This window comes from Sander lucioperca, chromosome 1, assembly GCF_008315115.2.
Source record: "Sander lucioperca isolate FBNREF2018 chromosome 1, SLUC_FBN_1.2, whole genome shotgun sequence".
NCBI classification, from domain to species: domain Eukaryota; kingdom Metazoa; phylum Chordata; class Actinopteri; order Perciformes; family Percidae; genus Sander; species Sander lucioperca.
Window position 1 is genome coordinate 41,121,448 of NC_050173.1, and position 20,131 is coordinate 41,141,578.

At 40.7% G+C, this 20,131-nt stretch overlaps 1 protein-coding gene across 1 annotated transcript in view; it reads left to right on the forward strand.

Annotated features, from left to right (window-relative positions):
• The first annotated feature begins 877 nt into the window (after positions 1-877).
• Positions 878-20,131, forward strand: part of rxfp1 (relaxin family peptide receptor 1) — a 68,182-nt gene continuing 48,928 nt past the window's right edge. Inside the window, exons 1-2 of the mRNA XM_031317187.2 lie at positions 878-1,219; positions 7,133-7,270. Coding sequence (XP_031173047.1) covers positions 1,177-1,219; positions 7,133-7,270 — 181 coding nt within the window. The 5' untranslated portion in view covers positions 878-1,176. The remainder of the gene's footprint in view (positions 1,220-7,132; positions 7,271-20,131) is intronic.

Genomic DNA, 20,131 nt, shown 5'->3' on the forward strand with positions numbered 1-20,131 from the left:
TGAGCTGAAAGACACACAAATGCTCCATAGATTTGATCTTGACTTGATCCATTGTATAAAATAAAATGGCACTTGAAGAGTGCAGACCTCTGCCAAGGCCAATGGTCTATTCATGTGCTCCTCAGATGGTCCCATTTTCCGCAAACGAATGAATGCAGCACAAAGGCCCTAGCTCGCAATGTTAACAAAAGTGACAAATATTGAGTGTATCCCCCAAGATTTAGATCAGCTCCCAAATGCAATGGTTTCTTCCTTGGTCCATGCTACACCCTTCCACTGTTTCCATGAACATCTGGCCAGTGAGTTTTTTTGTGATCCTGCTGACAAACAAACAAACAGACAAACCAAACTGAAAACATGACCTTGGCGGAAGTAAGTATTTCTTGCACTGGAAGAATGTGGATGAGAGCATATGTTGGACTGAACTTAGGTAACCTTTAGAGACTATGCAGGCAGAGAAGATGGATAAAGAGAAGAAGACCCAGTAAACAGAATCAGATTTCAAGAATGGACCACTCTGCCTGTCACACCAAAGCCCTTGCCTGCCAGCAAGTCTTTTCTGTGAATACATACAAACTGACAACATCCAGCACTGCAGCGAGATCTCTTTGGTAATTATGCCAGGATATTTTTTATTTTTTTTTTATTGAAAAATAAAACCTGGAAGCTGGGTTAGTGTTATGACAATTGTGATGCTCTCAAATCATCTGCAGGGGTGACACACCTAATGAATGCAAATCAGCAGAGCATTGATGAGCAGTGGTTAGTTTTTAACATGTTTCCTTCAGAGTCTGGGTTCCTCTCTTCTGCAGAGTCCCAGATAGATACCTCCCCCTCTCGCTCTCTCTCTCTCTCGCTCTGCACCCTTCTATGCGCGCTGCACCTGTGCTGCTGCTCGTGCGTCAGACGATGGCAACTGATTCATTAGACCTTCGGCTCTGTCGGACTGGGTACAAACCGAGTCGACCTAGTATAGTGGCTACAGGTTCTCCGGGTTCTCCTGCAGCCGCTCCACCCGCTTGTCTTAGCTGCAAGCTTTTATCACACAGCAACCGCACGCAAACAAACTTTGTTTGTTAATTTTACGCACAGGTTCCCAATTTGGACATTTGAGAATATCGCTGGTCCTTCCCTACTACCACCCGCGTGATTTTCACAAAAACTTCAAGAGGGACCATGCAAGTTTATGTGGCTGTGATATTCGCGTATGGAGTGTCGGGTAAGTTCCGCAACTTCTTATATTGACGAATTTACAAAGTCGTTTAAGCTTCAATCTTTGCGGTTTGGAAACTATCGTGCACAATATGTGCTGTCGTCTAAACAAAATGTATACGATATTTGTTTATCAAAGAAGTGGCCTGGAGGTTATTAGAGCGACTTTATCAGAAATCCGCACCGATGACTAAAAGAAAGAGAGGACGGCTACTTGGAGAATTCTGATTTCAGAAATGACAGATTAAGATGTTTTTGTCGAAGGGCATTTCACTGTAATAGCAGGTTCTGCACATTTTATATTTGATGTAGCCTACAATATATTCCCTGAATTGGGTTTAAAACACCAGGGAGCTGTAGCCTATTAACGTTAGGCGTTAAATTACCCACTATGCATAATGACTGGCTGGATATTGTTCAATTATCTGAAAATGGAAGAGATTGAAATCAGTGGGAGGCACACGATGCTTAGTTCTTATGTTATGAGATATCATCAGTCATATATTCTGTGGATTTAAACTCAGACAGGATTCCTGTTTCACACTAATGTGGAGTAATATTAAGATGTTTGTGTTTTTATTTATATTTATATTTTGCTTTTTATGTGAGTTTGATCAGTGCTGTGTGGAGCAGATTTCGTGCTTTCTTGAAGCCTTTTTTAAGAGCCAGTGAATTGCATGAGCCGAGCATCCATCACTACTGTAAGAGTAAATATGTGAGCTGTTAAAGCCACTGGCCAGTAGTTTTGTGTGCATCCTGCATTAGGGGCAAGTGCAGGATAACAGGTCCATGTGAAGCCTGAAGTACTAAATGTGTCCACACACTGAATTCAAACTGACAAGGTCAGTTCTTGGCTAGGGCAGAACGCCTTACCAAGAGCATGTCAGTTTAAAATGTTGCTTTCAGTCCATAAGGCACAGGAGCTTTAATCCAGTGTGTATTTTAACCCAAATTAAATCAAGTTCTGGCATTTCAGCTGTAAATTCTGCACAACAATGAACTCAATAGCAAGATATGCTATGAATGATATATTTTCAAATCCTAAACAAAGACAAAGTCACAAAATAAACTAATTTTGTAGCCTGATTGGTACTTCAGAAATCTTACGTGATAATTGCATTATTTCGTTGGCTGTAGACCAATTTACATTTGTGTATTGAGGTTCATACTGCTTATGCACTCGTGATACTGTAAGGCACAGGTCAAGATATAAATCTGTTGCATAACTGTTTGCATGCATCTTGCCATGCACCCAAGATCTGTGGAAGAAAAAAAACAATTCGAAATCATAACCGGCCTCACTGTGTGCTGCCATGGGAAAAATGAATATCCTGCATGAGGAAGCGCCAATTTATGTTATCACAGTCAACATATGATAAGCCATTCTTCTGAAGCTCACACATTAGTGCCCCAAAGATATCTTGGACACTGATTCATCAGCGGCAGAGGCAGTCAGTGAGAGCAAGCTGTGTGGCTGTTCAGCCTAGCGAATCATTGTTTGCACCCATTAGTGTGGAAAATGGAAGAAATCTCAGGAAGAGCAACTGAGGAGGGATCTCTCTCCCTGGTCAGACAAACGTGCTGAATAACTAACATAATAAAATAACAGTATAGGATGACAAAATCATACATAGAAGGTAAACATAAATGATGAATATGCTGACTAGTGCTCACAAAGACATTTTGTGAAAAACTCAGTTTGAGTTTTATTTCATCCAAGAAAGATAAATAAACAGTGGCGTAAGAATTTTTATATTTATGGCCGATCTTCATGTGATAAAGGCCAAGCAAGTTTTCCCACAAGGACAATAAAGTGTACTTAAATAATTTTTGTTTGTCTTTCCATGACGTTTTCAAATATTAATAAAGATGAGTAGATATTTCCTCTTACGTATGCACAATTACATGCATGTCGGAAGTTAGATGGCCATCAGCTTTTGTCTTTGCTGTGTGTTTGAGTGCAACTTTTAACTAAAGATGCAAAGCATTTTATTACGTGTCTTTGTCGGCACTAGTCCGCAAAGCACCAACAGTACATGATCTGATACATGAAGCTAGTGGCTCAACAGCACCCCAACGGCCAAATGTCAGCTCGGTGTGTCAGGGCTCTCAAACAGAGCAAATATACACTTTCAAGTTTAGCGTTTAATTTGAAATATAAATTACACTTTTGCTGTCTCAGGTGGACTGAATATTTCTCAGTCTTGACCTTACATGCAATTATAAGAATATTGCGATTTGAACTACAGTGCTACAAACTGCATGTAAATGTGTGCAGTGCATGGTATGGGAATACTCTGCACACTGACACAGTATCACTAAAGAAAGACACATCATAAGATGTGATAGAAATATGTTGCACATTTATATTATGTAATCTGTACTGCACTGTAAAGCAGGACCAGTCAAATGTGATCCAAGACATCCTTTTTTCAATCAACTTTTAAAGCTCTATGGTCTCTTCTGTCTCTTCTTCTTAACTTTAACAATGTGCGGTAGCTGGTTGAGAGCATGGATGTATTGTTGAGAGTGGATTCCTCTGTGCCAGTAGTGTGAATTTCCTGCTGGAAAGGTTAAACTTTTACAGACAAGCTTAATTAGGGGAGTGTAACAATGGGGACTTTTCGCACTGTTGTACTGTCTTAGTTATTTCTTGTTGGATACATATTTGCACAGATTTTTAATGATGACATATATCTGTCTGTTGGTTTTTGCTGCTTTTCTTAGCTTATCATAAAAATATCAACTGTTTCCTTAGGCTTGTGTATTATGTGATCCCCATTGGAGCTCCTTAGAGTGAAATAATCTGGCTTGCTGCTGTATTGGCAGGCGTTGTGTATCCCACACATTAAGAGGATGTTTGGTTCTAAAATAATTTCATGTTTGCTAATACCATCCAAGTTTATCCTCCAGAGAATGGTGATTTATGTGCCATTTGTTTTAGAGAACAGACATTTGAAAACATCCTTTCCATCTGGCTTTGAAACAGAGTTGCCTTAGTGTAATTCATTAGTACGCTTCCTGTCAGGTGGGAATTACACAGTTAAGTGGTGGCACTTAAATGTAACCTTGCAATTGTAAATGTGATTCAAGTCTAATGCAAAGCTAAGCCAATAATGGATCTGTTGTGCTTTAATTCAACACCACATCCCTTTTAGAAGTGGACACTGCACATGTTAACAAAGTCTGATCTTAATAGCAAAATTAAAACAGCAATCAGAATAGATTTAGATTTATTATTTTTGTATTTATTTCTTTCACTCATCTTAATTCTTGTATTGCTTCGGTTAGATTTCCCAGAATGTCTTTCCACAAGAGTTAGTGTAAAGTTACATTTAACGTTGATCGGTGCTCTTTTGTGATAAATTCTTTATTTATTATTCATATAAGTTAGTTTAAGCACCAATACAGTCATAAAGTAATACCACAGTTTAATTTAATAGCAGACACTGTACATGAGGGATGGCTGTCTCAATAATATTAGAAATGATACTTACTACTAATCTATTGATCTCCGGACAAACCATACTGTATGAAGAAATGTGCTAAAGTCACAATATGGATTAAAACTCTGAGTTTTATTCGTTGTAATCTTCGAGGTATGAGAAAAGACCTGTGAATACATCATGTATCATCTGATGATTTGGATTTGTGGATGCCAGGGATATATTTGACCATATATTATTTGGCCATGACGAAAGTTATGATTAGGCACCAACATGACTAGTTAAGATTAGGAAAAAGATCTAGGTTTGGATTAAAACACTCCCAAGCAACACACATTTCCTGCTCCTGATTTAGTTTTCCCAGGGAAGCGAGCTCCACTCTCTGGATTGAAAGTCCTGTATGTTAACGCCCACCCATTCACCCCGACCTTCTCCCTACGCGACCAGCCACATTTTTATACAGCGACTGTCAATGTAGTGAACACAGCAAAAAAAAAAAAACCGTGTATTGCTTTTTGAACAAATGGTTGATGAGAACAGGCGTACTCTATGCAGATGAGAGGTTCTCGCAGGATTTTGAGGTATCTCGTTAATACAGAAAAATAGAGCAGTTCTTTTTTTCTTGAAAAATGATCTCAGAATTCTGAGATAATTAACCTTGTGATAAAAAAGAAGGGCAAATTATCTTAATGCATGTTGCTTCTGTGTATATCATCTTGGTGTTACATAACAGATGTTTGAGCAGGTATTATCAGGAACCCAGAAACACGAGGTTCACCAAAAACTTTCTTTAAAATAACCGTGAGAGTAAAAAGTATTTGCCGGTGTTTGATGTTTTTGCAGTAAACAGAATGATAGGCCCGGCGGGCATCATTTGATATACTAAAGTAAATGTGGAGGTTTACATGATGGAAGCGGCCGCTTGGTTGCCTTTTAAAATCTGTGAATGTATCTGTATGTATGCCCCCGATGAGCAAGATGCCCCATTAGGAAATATTACCATTTTACAGGTTGATATTTAAAATGCCTAAATGATGACACATGTAAACAGCACAGAAAAGTGAATTCTGATTTAATGGGACCCTGAACTCTTTAATTTTCTACAGCATTTTACTTACAATTATTACATATTGATGAATTGTTTATCATCTTTGAATACATGTTTCCAAAAAAGTAATCATAATTCTTATTCATATTTGACAAATCAAAACATATATTTACAAATGTGCAGAATAAGGTAGATGGGATAAGAGGCACAGTTGCCTGTTGTTCATAATTACGCACCTTGCTTGCAATTTGCCTGTCTCCTGTATTTGGAACCAGAGGCATGATAAGGCTGACTTACTATGGCACATGAATAAGGGATGTTAATAATCAAGACAGGGCCAGATAAGGGAGTGAATAATCATCCTCTTCTAGCTGTCAAGTCATATGATGTCTGTTTTACATTTGCCACATTTGTCAGTCTGTACTGTTTGTTCTATGTCTCTGCATAATTTAGACTGAAGTAAAGGACAATTAGCCATACAAGACTGTTGATTAAGGAAAACACAGCAACTCATGGACTGAACAACAAAAAACAGCTCCCTGAAGCACTGATGGAGTCTTTGACATGGGTTTGGACAAATGGTTATAAAAGCTTCCTTAATGAGATACACAAACTCCACATTTACTCCACTAAAATCTTTGACAAGGACTCTCAGTCAGTGGTCTAATGTCATTTGCAGCAGTGTAATGTTAGGCATCCTCAGCAGCAATCACGGCCGCGGTCAGGTCATCTTCCTCCGGCGGCTTTTCTTCGTCCCGGTTGGTGACAGGTTCACCATATCGCTCAGTCTCACAGGTTTTGTTAAGTCTCCACATGTTGACGTTTAGGGAGTAAAAAACGATCCATTGCTAACGTAACACTCACTTCGCTAATCCTAACGCTACCAAATATTGTGTTCTTCTTCTTCTGGAGCCTTTTATACATTGTTGTGTTTCTTTAGAAATAAACAATGGACAAATAAAGTCTTTAAACGCTTCAGATGTAAAGTTATTTGCTGTCACAGTGACACCAAAATGAATGGCAGTCAATGGAATGCTAACGGCAGGTGATGGCTTGTTAGCATCAAAAAGTCTCCATAGGAGGTACGCTTTGCGGATGTTCGCTTACCCCCTTGGTGCTGCACCCATTGGCCGAATATGTTTGCTTCATGTTTTTTAGAAATAATTGGTTTGTTTTAATAATGTACTTATTCATTTTTCAAATATAAATTATAATATTTATACATTAACGAACATATTTTTTATAAATATACCACAGCAATTTATTAACGGTGCTAAGGGGGTGCTATGGGAATCCTAGGGGTAGCTAGAGTACCCTCAAGCCCCTTCCTGGCACCGCATATTCTCTCAGTATGTCTCTGATATAGACAAGTGGCAGATATTGTACATTCATAATCATACTCTTGGATTTTCTGCTTTGTTTATAGCACTCAATATCACAGAGGAGAAGGCGACGTGCCCTCTTGGATATTTCCCCTGTGGCAACCTGACAGTGTGCCTTCCTCAGCTCCTGCACTGCAACGGCATCAATGACTGTGGAAATCAAGCCGATGAGGAGAACTGTGGTAATTCATTGTTTCTACTTGGAAAAAAATGTGTATATGATCTTGTGCTGTTTAACCTCATGCAATTTACCAGCCCAGTGGGGCACATTAATAATTCACTGAAAATCAAAGTTTCAAATGGACTCTTTTAATTCGTAAGAGTAACATTACAGAATAATCAATTCAAGTCTGGGTAGGAGTGTCAGTGGTATTTTTGATAAGCACGAGTTTGAAGGTGCTGCTTGGTGTCTGGCTCTAAATGCCTTTTTTTAATTTTTATGAAGAATCCGTGTTCAAACTAAAACAGGGTGTGAAGCTGCTCTTTAAATTTGTCCCCCTGTGGTGGCCAATCAAGCAACCGGCGATTAGACTTGAGAGTCCCATACAGTAAACGGGGAAACATCCTTGTCTCTATCGCTGCCACAAGAAAGTTTTAAAGGTCCCATGGCATGAAGATTTCACTTTATGAGGTTTTTAACATTAATATGAGTTCCCCCAGTGGCTAGAAATGGCGATAGGTGTAAACCAAGCCCTGGGTATCCTCCGGAGCAAGGTTACCTCCCCTTTCTCTGCTTTGCCCGCCCAGAGAATTTGGCCCACCCATGAGAGAGAGACATCATGGCTTTCAAACGAGCAAAGTGGCAGTAGGTCAAGGCCACACCCCAACTCTCTACCTTGCCCCCCCCTCTCTCCTCCTCAATAGCTACAGACACAGAAATGGCACATACTAAGGAAAGCTCATTGTGGGACTGGCTCTAGTGGCTGTAATTCTGCACCAAGACTGAATTTCGGGAAAGAGAATTCAGATACAGTATTAGGGGACCACTATGGCCTATATAAAAATATCCAAAGAGCACCATGTCATGGGACCTTTAAAGAACTATGAGGGTAAAAAACGAAACACAAGCATTTAACTGCCCAGGAGCAGCTGACTGTTTTCTTGCAACAAGCTCCAGCACAAAGCACAGTCCGTCTGTCTATTTTCTTCCTCTTTTTCTCTGTGAAATGAAGCTGCCTTCAAGTGCGGAAATGTCAAGAACTATATACGAACTGAAGAAAAAAAAGAATTGTGAAATATGAAGTCTACTTGTGCTACATTTGGGGGTTAAAGAACACAACAGTATGTCACAGAAATGGGCCATTTAAGTGACGCTCCCACCACCCCACAACCCTGCGGCGTGTCCCTTTCTTTGGTCTGAGCGTACCCTTACAGAGCCCTCTTTGAGCAGCTGTGGCTCAGGAAGTGGAGCGAGTCGTCCTTTAACAACATGGTTGACGGTTCGATCCCCAGTTCCTCCTGTCCGCATGTCGAAGTGTCCTTGAGAAAGACACTGAACCCCAAGTTGCTCCCGATGGTAGGCCAGCGCCTTGCATGGCAGCGCCGCCACTGTCAGTGTATGAATATGAGTGCAGGGCTCTAGAGTGTGACCATTTTGGTCGCACATGCACCTAACATCCTTGCATCCGCTGCCTCTCCACAAACGAAGTGATGTCGTTTATATCGATATGGTTTAATGTTGCGTTACGTGACCCATTCCTTCTGTAAAGCCGTGCCTGTGTTTGGATCTCTCTCCACGCAGCCCCACCCCCAATCACTCACACACGGCACCCCTGCAGCAGTTTTAATTGTTATTAACACAGCTATATATTGTAAAGTATGAGAGGGAAACCTGTATTGGTACCAGTGTTTACGCTGGTAACTCTCTGTTATTGCGGCCGCCACGGCGAAAAACACATTAGAAGTTATTAAATGCAACTAACTTCAGTTCGTTGAGTGGGCCTAATAGCGTGAGATGGAGCCTTCTGGACCTGGGCGAGAGATGTGAACCATGGCCAGAATATCATAGTTCATAAAAATGCAGCGCAGTGACGCTACAGACATTTCATAGCCTACACAAGACGTGTAACGCTGCTGACCTGTCAAAGCGCATTTGACCCGTGCTGGACCCAGTCAGCCGTCACTCTGTGAGTAGCATACGCTTCAGTCCATCGCACTTCCCTCTGTTTTTTCTTTTTTTTTCTTTTTTTTTAAGATTTCGGCCTTTATTTTGATAGGAAAGCTGAAGACATGAAAGGGGAGAGAGAGAGAGGGGGGAATGACATGCAGGAGAGGGCCGCAGGTCGGAGTTGAACCTCTATATATACCAACTGAGCTATCCGGGCATCCTCTTTCTCTTTTAATCAGTCTGTTATTGTTGTTGAAAACAAATGAAGGAGCTTTCTCAGAGATATATATATATATATATATATATATATATTTTTAATATATCCTAAGCTATTTATTTCAGATAACTTTCTGAATGTGTTGCAGCTGTATATTTTCAAACTGGTAAAGGAAACCCTGTCTTTGCATTTTATTTTAATCACAATCTGTTTTAATAAAAGAGCTTGTGAAAAGTGGCTTTGACTTAAAACTGAACATTTAGCCCACTTGGTAAAAAAAATACAGAGCTATATATCGTGTATCCCCATTCAGCGTTAACGGCGATGCGAGGAAAAATTTGGGTGCACCTAAATTTTGTGCTGGTGCACCTAAATAAAAAAGTTAGGCGCACCAATGCAACCAAGGCAAAAAGTCAGTCTGGAGCCCTGGAGTGTGTGAATGGGTGAATGAGAGGCAAATTTTAAAGTGCTTTGTCTGGTAAGGTAGAAAGGCACTATATAAATGCAGACCATTACTCTTCATACTGCATGCCGATTGATCAGTTTTTAACATGCTAATTTGCTTCTATGGTGTGCCTCAGAGTTCTGAACGGGTCCAGAGCTGGTTGCTTGTGTAGGCAGTATAGATAAAACTATTATGCATCAGGGTACTGTAAGGGCGCACAACAACCTGGTTGATCATTTAAAAAAAAAACATTATATATATATATATATATATATATATATATATATATATATAAATATGTGTGTGTGTATATGTATATATATGTATGTTATGTTTTTATGTTTTTTTGTTTTTTTTTTGTGATTTTTTTTCACAGTGATATATATTATATATCACTTGGATTGAAAGTGTACTTTATTTTGTTAACAATAACGCCGTTGTTATTGGCAAAATGTCCCTTTGAGTCATGCAGCTGCAGCCTTAGTGTAATTACATAATGATATATTTTTGGACATCCTTCATACATTTATTCTGTATCTATACTAAATAAGTTCTTTCAACAATTCTTGAGAGGTACACTAGATTCCTGCACTGAATTGGGTACTTCGGTAACCCACAAATGATATATATAGTGATATATATTATATATCACTGTGCAGATTGCATGGTGCATGTTTTCAGTGGATTATGTTCACTTGTATTTCTGCCTTGTCAGTAACTCATTGCAAATGGATGCCTGGCAGTAGCTCAGTCCATAGGGATTTGGATGGGGAACAGGAGGATCGCCGGTTCGGTACGGAGTGAGGACTGATAGCTGCAGAGGTGCCGGGGCACTGCTAAGGTGCCCTGGAGCAAGACACCGAACCGCCTGAGTATGTGTGTGTATTTCAGGCCTGTGTGTAAAAGAAACTGTACCAACAGAGTGAAATTTCCTTACATTTGTACCCATATCTCACATAAAATCAATTTTTTACCCGTTACAAAAACCTTTTGTGGGTTACCGAAGTACCCAATTCAGTGCAGGAATCTAGTGTACCTCTCAAGAATTGTTGAAAAAACTTATTTAGTATAGATACAGAATAAATGTATGAAGGATGTCCAAAAATATATCATTATGTAATTACACTAACGCTGCAGCTGCATGACTCAAAGGGGCATTTTGCCAATAACAACGGCGTTATTGTTAACAAAATAAAGTACACTTTCAATCCAAAGAATCTCAAATATGACAGGTAACACTTACAAAAGATAACCTTTTATTGTGGAAGCCTCCTTACCTCTGCTGAGCTCCAGGTTGTGAAAAAAGGCTCATGCATGACTGAGTATCTTGAGGAGGCGATAATCAATCATGACTCCTGTGCTGAAACAGGTGCAGCTTATAAAACAGCTGTCAAATTATAATAAATGACAAATATGAAATCCTCTGACTTCTGTTATTTACCTCAGACAGGAAGGATTTCGATCTGATGTCAGCTTTGTGTCCTGTAAGTGCTATTGGTTTATATAGTCCTATTAAAGTTGGAAACATTTCACCATCTTTTATATTAACAGAAAACAAAGTCTCCAGCCATATTTAGTACACTATTACACATGTTATATTAGTACATCGCTGGCCAACACTGTTAATTGACATGAATTTACTCCGTAGTCAATGGTCCTCTTGTTTGTTGTTTTAGAGGTTGATTGTGTGCTCTTATCTCCAACAGCATACAAAGTGCTCCCATACAGAGAGGGAACAAAAGCTAACAAATCATGTAGTCCTTTAATCTTCCACTGATACCTACAACCTGCGACAACAATATTATCCCATGAAACACTCTCCAAGCACAACTCCTTCCTGTCTTGTAAAATAAGCTTGGCAGCAACAGAATTACACTGAATGTGAATGAACAGTAAGTCCCCTGTAAAAAAGAATGGATCAGTTGATGGTGGATGAAATCAGGGTGCTGCAGCCGGCTATACTGCAGCAAAACCGTCAACACTGGCAAGAACTGTGAATGTGACAGACAAAACCTATATGAATAAAATAAAAGAAGGAAATAAAGCTAAAAGTAGGAAATGTCCTCATTTTACTAAGTATTAAGTAAGTAATCTCTGACCTCGTGTTGACTTAGACATTGCAACAAGATCCTCAGTATCTGCCCACCTCTCACCCACCTGAATTCATATTCATATTAACAATGGGAAAAAATTGCTCTGTGTAATGTGATACGAGTGAAGCATTTAGCAGCTTAAGAGCCAATTATTATGAGCCTGGGCGCCTGGGTAGCTCTCCTGTGACCGTGAGCCTCACATACAAAGGCTCAGTCCTTCCCGCAGCGGCAGTGGGTTCAATTCCAACCTGTGGCCCTTTGCTGCATGTCATTGCCCTTCTCTCTACCCTTTCCACTCTAAAGCTGTCCTGTCAAATGATGGCCTAAGAACACCCATGGAATAATCTTAAAAAAAAAGAAAAGAGCTAATTATGTTTACAGGTATTTGATGGTAAACAAACTAAAGTTTAGGGCGGGAAAAAAAGATGAGCAATGCAAAATCATAAAGCCGCCCCAGGCTGCTAAAACATGCTCTGTCTAATCCTCATCCCTGAGCATGACACCAAGCCCCTATTTCCCTCGGGTTAAGTGTTAAATGCATCTTCAGGACGAATAGTGCAAAATACCAAATAACTCAAATTCTTAAAGTCGCAGAACTAAACCAGACAAAACATAAGTTGTTGAATTGTATTTTTTGGTGTGATTAAGTCAGCTGGGAGAGTATTATTTTGTCATTATCGGCTTTTTACAAAAGAGTTCAATGCTTTCTTGATTCCATAATTTTAAGATTTCTTACACTGCCTCCCTTAGTCATAAACTCTTGCTGAAAATAGCAGCCTGTCTCAGGGGTGTGAGAAGCAAATATGCTTGTCCCACTTTAAAAGTCAGCAGCATGCATGTGGGGAAGAGCTTAGACAGAACAAGTACAAGTGTCATGGGTGCGATAAGCCTGATATGACACTCATTTGCTATTTTGTTGCTTCTCCAGTATTTAGTCTGACATGCCTTCTTGCTAGTCATTTTCAGGGAGGAGGATTTGATATCCAGCTGGTCTGTTGTCAGCTGCAGTCAACACTGGAGGATCTTAGTACAGTAAGTTTATAGAGACCTGTCCTAACTAGCATGAGAGTTTCTTTTAGGGATTAAACTAATGATTTTTAACTACAAAATGTCTGAAAAAATGCCACGTCACAATTGCCTAAAGCCCAAAATGACATGTTCAAATGCTGTTTTGTCTGACCAACTGTCCAAAACACAAAGAAGGTTTTTGCTCTATTCCTGAAGTTGACTAAACATATCCTAATATCAATTGGTGTATCGACTACAGCATTTGAATTTGAACCCTTTATGAATTTAACAAACGATTGATTTGCATTCAAAAATCTATAGCTCCCATGAAGCTTTAGCTGCATCTTTTCACACTTAAGTAACAAACTACTTTTACTCATATACTTGTACTTAAGCACGATTTTGAGATACTTTATACTACCATTTTATTCTACTTCATACTTCTATTTCACTACAAATAAATATTGTACTTTTACTCAACTAAATATATTTGACATATATTTACTTTAAAGATCAAGATTATATACTCAAAACATCTGATCAGCTGATAAAATATGATGCATTTTTTAAACTGAACTACTAGACGGTATATAATTATGTCCACCTCATCCAGCTAAAACATTAAAACGCTGCTTACAGAGTAATGTATTCGTAATAATAATGTAACACTCAGCCGCCTAATGCATACGTTTACTGAAGATCCTTTAGCATTATATTACTACATTAGTAGTCTCGCATTGCCAGACCTTCCTCCACAGCGCTGTGGAGGAAGGTCTACCACATGCGGTAGACAGTGACACGCGGCCGCCGGGACACGATCCGCGGTCTCTGGGGGACGCAACAACGGGGAAATTAAACGCTGCACGCCAGTGACAACAATGGCGACGACAACGGCGACAACAACGGGGGACGCGCTACAACAAGGGAACGGTTGTGGTTAGGAAAAGAAAGACGGGGAAAGGTTGTGGTTAGGAGAACAAGAATGCGGAAAGGAACTACCACACGCGGGACGCAATCCCCGGTCTCCGGGGTGAAAGTCCTGCTTTGTTTGAACCATCCACCACCCCAATCAACCTCCTACGCGGATTTTCGGCTTTTCAATACTACTCGCTACCATAATCGTGCTGTTATCACGTAATATATCAAATACATTAGTTTAAAATTCGTGCTCACCAACACGATAAAAAACAGAAAAACGTGTCCCTGTACACGAATCAATAGATTAAATAACGTCACCATTTCACGAACTGCCATGACACTGGGCTGGGTTGTATTCTTACTCTTAGTTTCACTTTGGCTCTCTATTTTAAGATGTAGATGGTGATTCAGAAGTCTGGAAGCAGGTTAACAATGAGAAGTAGCGCTTAGTAAAATCTGTTTTTATGTTTCGAGAACTAGGTTTTAATTGACAGAAATGTTGCCAAATTCAGGACTTGGTGAATCCTGCTCCTGCTGTATTCAGAGCCTCGCCTTCAGAAAGCCTTCAGTGTGCACTTTGACTCAAAGAGAAGGTGTAGTAGTTTTGTGACTGAAAATTCTGCACAACAATGAATATAAGATTTTAAGTGGGAGATTGACTTGCCTCGGGTAACCTTTTTATATATACACAATAGGTGGTAACAGAATTCCTTTACAGTGTAATACAATTCAATACAGTAGCCCTACTAGCCCTGAAAAACGTATTATTTTTGTGGAGTTTGTACATGTTAAAGTTTTATTTGGAAGGTATTGATTCAAAGATGGTTAAAATCAGTTTGTGGTGGTTTTGTAAAGGATTCAATTATATTGTAGCCTAAGGTATTTGTTAGTTTTTTAACCACAAGCAACTTGTTTATGTGCAAAGCTGAGGGTTGTTTTGTGTGTCAGTATTTCATGTGTTAAATGGGTTCCTTAATTGTGAAAATTAATAAAATAGACTACAGAATTTTGAAGTGCATTATTAAAAACACCATGGGCCACGGTGCTACAACTTTTTCAAGGCCCTCCCCCAAGCACCATCATACTCAACTATTGTCCCATCCAACCTGCACAAACATCAGCCATGCTTAATTTGCATACAATGATGCATCAACAATTAATCATGACGGCAGTTTAATTTTAGGACTGTTGCAGCACCATAAACATTAAGGCATGGATACCTGACCCGAGCCCGACGGGTCCCGACAGGTCCCGACGGGTCCCGATGGTACGCCGGGCCGACGGGCCGGGCCTTGAATTTCCTCACTCAGTATTGGATGAAACCACTCCTTTTAAACAAGAAAAATCACTCGTGATTGGTTGGTAGGTCTGTCACTATTGGTCACCCTGGGTCATTATAATGTAGGTATATATATATATATATATTTATTTATTTATTTATTTATATATTGTCACCCCTCCTGAAATCTCCAAACTCATCAGCACTTCGAAACCCACTACCTGCTCCCTTGACCCCCTCCATACTCCCCTCCTGAAGTCCTGCCTCCCCGTCCTATGCCCCTACCTCACTAACCTCTTCAACTCCTCACTGTCCCTTGGAACTGTCCCCTCTGCCTTCAAAACTGCTGCTGTCACCCAATCCTAAAAAAACCTGGTCTGGATCCCTCCTCCCTCCCCAGTATCCAACCTCCCCTTTCTGTCTAAAACCTTGGAACCTATCGTCGCCTCACAAATCCAAATCCATCTTCATGCTAATAACCAATTCAAACCCCTCCAATCTGGTTTTCACCCCCTCCGCAGCACAGAAACCACTCTCCTCAAAGTCCTCAATGACACCTCTCCTCACCTCTGCTGACACCGGTTCCCTCAACATCCTTATCCTCCTCGACCTGAGTGCAGCCTTCGATACCGTGAGCCATAACATCCTGCTCACCAGACTCAAAGACCTCGGTATCGAAGGTACTGCACTCCGCCTGCTCTGTTCCTACCTTTCCAACAGATCCCACTTCATCTCTCTCCATAACCACACCTCTGCCACAGCCACAGTCACTCAAGGCATTCCCTAAGGCTCCGTACTCGACCCCCTCCTCTTCATCATCTACATCCTCCCCCTTGGTCAGATACTCTGCCACTTCAACCTGGACTTCCACTGTTACGCCGATGACACCCAGATCTACCTCAGCACCAAATCCCCCCACAATCCTCCCCTCTCCCACATCAACTGCTGTCTGTCAGCTATTAAAACCTGGATGCAACATAACTTCCTTAAACTCAACAGCGATAAAACAGAATTCCTCCTCATAGACTCCAACTCAGCAAAAACAATAACCCCACTCTCACCATCGATGGCACCATTGTCTCCCCATCTCCCCAGGCCCGTAACCTCTGCATGATCTTTGATTCCACCCTCTCCCTTGAGCCCCACATCTGCCATGTCATTAAAATGCCTTTTTCTTTCACCTCCGCAACATCGCCAAAATCAGACCCTCTCTCACACCCCCCGCTGCTGATAGACTCATTCACGCCTTCATCTCCTCCCGACTAGACTACTGCAACTCACTTCTCCTTGGCATCAGCTCTACCTACATCAACCGACTCCAACTGGTCCAGAACGCAGCCGCCCGACTCATCACCCGCACCAAATCCTGGCACCACATCACTCCAGTCCTAAAACAACTCCACTGGCTTCCCATCTCCCACCGGATCACCTACAAAGCCCTCCACCATCTGGCCCCCTCATACCTCACTGACCTCCTCTCCCCCTACCAACCCTTACGGTCCCTCAGATCCACCTCAGCCAATCTCCTCTCCATCCACAAGTCCAACCTCCGCAGTTTTGGGGACAGAGCCTTCTCCAGGGCAGCTCCCAGGCTCTGGAACTCCCTCCCCCAAGAGATCCGCACCATCTTCCAGTCCCGCCTCAAGACCCATCTCTTCATCTCTGCCTAGCCGTAGCCCCACGCCCACCTCCCTTTTCATCTGTGCCTGAATCTTGTCTTGTTTTGTTTTGTTTTCTACCTTGCCCTGTAAAGCGACTTTGAGTTGAGAAGCTGGTATTATTTTATCACAGCAGTGGCTGATCTATTGTAACTTTTTATTTTAATCTAATTGGCCCCTGAGTTGTAATTCCTGGTACCAAGGATGTCAGCACCTTTGCAAAGCAGGCTTAACTGGTGTATAGAGCTATAGGATGATGTGAACTTTTTAGAAGAACCTGGTATACCTTGCCTCCCAATTTAATTGCTTCATCAGCCAGAAGGTTGACCGAAATATACTGTATCGCCAATTAGGCTGACAACATACTAAGTCAGATGTTATCACTGCTGAGAGCGCAGTTTATAACTTCAAAAAACAAGCTGGATAAACAAATGTAGAACATAATCTACTTTAATTCATATCAAAAAAAGTCCCACTCATAAGTGTCAAATCCTCATGGCTTTTATGAAAATAATTCCTGTAAAGGTGTGGAGCACATTTAAAAGCATATTGCTTTTCCTCCCACAGCAGTCCTTAGATCACCTTGACTCCTGCTGTATTCACTGTACTATTTTGCAGGCCTCCATCTGATAAATAATTGAAAGCCATGTGACTCTGAAGTCTGTGTAGATGCAGGAAAAGGCAGAGAGAGGACAGATTTTGAATAAAACTGCAAAGAAAAAAATATATAGTATTGTAAGCACCATAAACGGATATGTTCCGTGAAGTGTTTAATAACTTTATCAAATCCTTTTTTTAAGTACAGTCAGTGGGAAAAGGAATGAAGCAGAATCTCATCATCAAGAAGTCATCCTGATGTTGCCTCTCACTGTCAAGATTATAATAGACACTTAAGAGGACTGAGAAATCTCTAAACGTCAAAGAAAGTCAAGGCAGCAGGGTGGCAAATGTCCTTTGAAGGGATGTGCATATGAAGGGATGTGGGTGGATGATAATTTGCTAGCTTTGATGAAGAGTATAAAAGAGAATAGACAATGGTGTCACAAAAGGAGATGAGAAAGATAAAAGGTTCTAAGTGGGTTCAATGAATTCAGAGAATTCACAAAATAAAACTTGTGCTCCATCAGTAAGGCTTGATTATTGCTACTGGAAATTGCTCTGTTCTCTGTAAACAAAATGCAGGGCACACAACAAACTACCAGAAAATACTTAATTACCTAATTGTTACTAAGTTCAGGTGTGTGTCTTGGGTTAAATTTGGGTTGCTGTATGATGCTGTGTAGTTCTCATATAAAAAGCCAATTATCAACAGGAAACCTCCTGTCTGGCAGACATGATGCTATTCCAGCAGACAGAGCAATGTTAAGCCTTCAACAATGTTTGTTTTTTTTTTTGTTTTTTTGTGCAAGCTTCCGGTAACCAAATAACTTGCGCCAATTACAGTCTCTTGTTTAAGAATACTTTATTACAAATGGGTGTGCCTGAGTTAAGGCTGCTCGATTATTTAAAAAAATCATAATCACGATTATTTTGGTCATATTGAAATCACGATTATTTAACAGTTAAACAAATCAGCAGGGAGAATACCTTGAACTATGATATTTCCCTTTACACTTGTCCCACAAGACAAATTAAGAGTTTACTTTGCAAAACATGAAGTCCAAAAAATCTTTTGTTTCTTAATTACATTGTTTTTGTCATCGTTAGTAGCCGAAATTGTAATCACGATAAAAAATTTGATTAATTGCACAGGTCTGGCCTGAGTTTAGTCTCCCATTCTTGTTTTATTTCATGTGACCCCCTCTGGCTCTGTAGGTATATATGGTTCATCAGCCCAAGTTTATTTTGACTAGCTTCGTGGACCAGATTTTCCATAAAAGAATGTTTCCGTGATTTGTTAAGATGCGACTGACTTAACCTCATCAACTACTCTGCCCCTCACAGGAGTTCAGCCTTTGGGTAGGGAAAAATAAATAGCATGAAAAAACAGGCACAGGAAACTGCAAAATACTGCAACCATCCTGGTTACTGTTTGCCACCTGTCACATCCTGGTCTGCGCATCCTCCCCACCATGTGTGTAAGTGTAATGGAAGTGGAAGCCCCGCTGACCTCCACAGACTGACAATCTGCACACAGAGTAACATCCCATTATTTGGCTTTCTGTCAGTGTAGCTTGCACTGCACTGACAGAGGTTAGAGCCACACTGACAGAAAGTATCTTGGTGCTGAACAGCTCCCGACCCTTGCACACAGATGGTAGGAGTTTCCATCTTCTTTTGCTTTTTTTTTTTTTTTTTTTATAGCACTGGTTCCATTTCTTCCTGTCTAAGGCTTCCTCAAACATAGCAGCACTCTCCTGTTTGTTGTTGGCAGTAGATTGGTGTGATCCTTCACAGGATTGAACTTTGTCTCTTCCTCTGCTGCCAGCCAAAATTTACAAGGGAAACAGCTGATCAGTCACTGTGATGTTAGTCTCGCTTTGCCAGACCCTCCCTAACAACGCTGCGAAGGAGGGTTTGGCTAGTCCACACAGCATTCTGGGATGGGAGAAAAACATGCTGTGGTTCATTGGCATTTCTTTAAACCAATCACAATCGTCTTGGGCGGTGCGGTGCCGCTGCAAAATAGCCTCGGGAAGGAACTTGTTTTGGTGGAACGTGTATGTTCAAAGGTTGTTTTAGTCATGCAACAGAAAACTCAGATTGGACAGATAGTCTAGCTAGCTGTTGGATTTACCCTGCAGAGATCTGAGGAGCAGTTAACCATAGTCCTCATAAATCGACCGGAGTTTAGAATTCCAACGGACATCCAGCTGAAAAGAGTGTAATCCGGCGGAATTTCCGACGGCAACAGAGTAATCCCGGAAATGGAACGTCATGGATATAGACTACTCTGATGTTGACATCATATTGGTGGGAGGAGTTTGAGAATATTTTCAATCCCATACTATGAACATCAGTGCAGAGTGACTGATGTCTGAACCTCTTTCTTTCCATCATCATGCAGAAAAAAATAGTCATTGATTTTTCCTCCACTTTCCTCCTTGAAAATATATCAGAAAGGAGATTAAAGCTTTAAATTGTTGCCTCCCATTTGTCGGTGGAGTTCAGCAGCAGTACAGTTTCAGATGAGTTGGAGCGAGATCATACTCAGTTGAGTATTAACAATATTTTACTTTTGTAGTCTTCCTGAACTTTCCCCCTTACTGGTCAAATCCATTTACAATACAGTTGGTCCCAAAAGATGAGAAGCTGTCGTCCTCAACCCTTGAGCGTAACAGCAATAGGACCGAAAGGATGAACTGTCAAAGTGATATC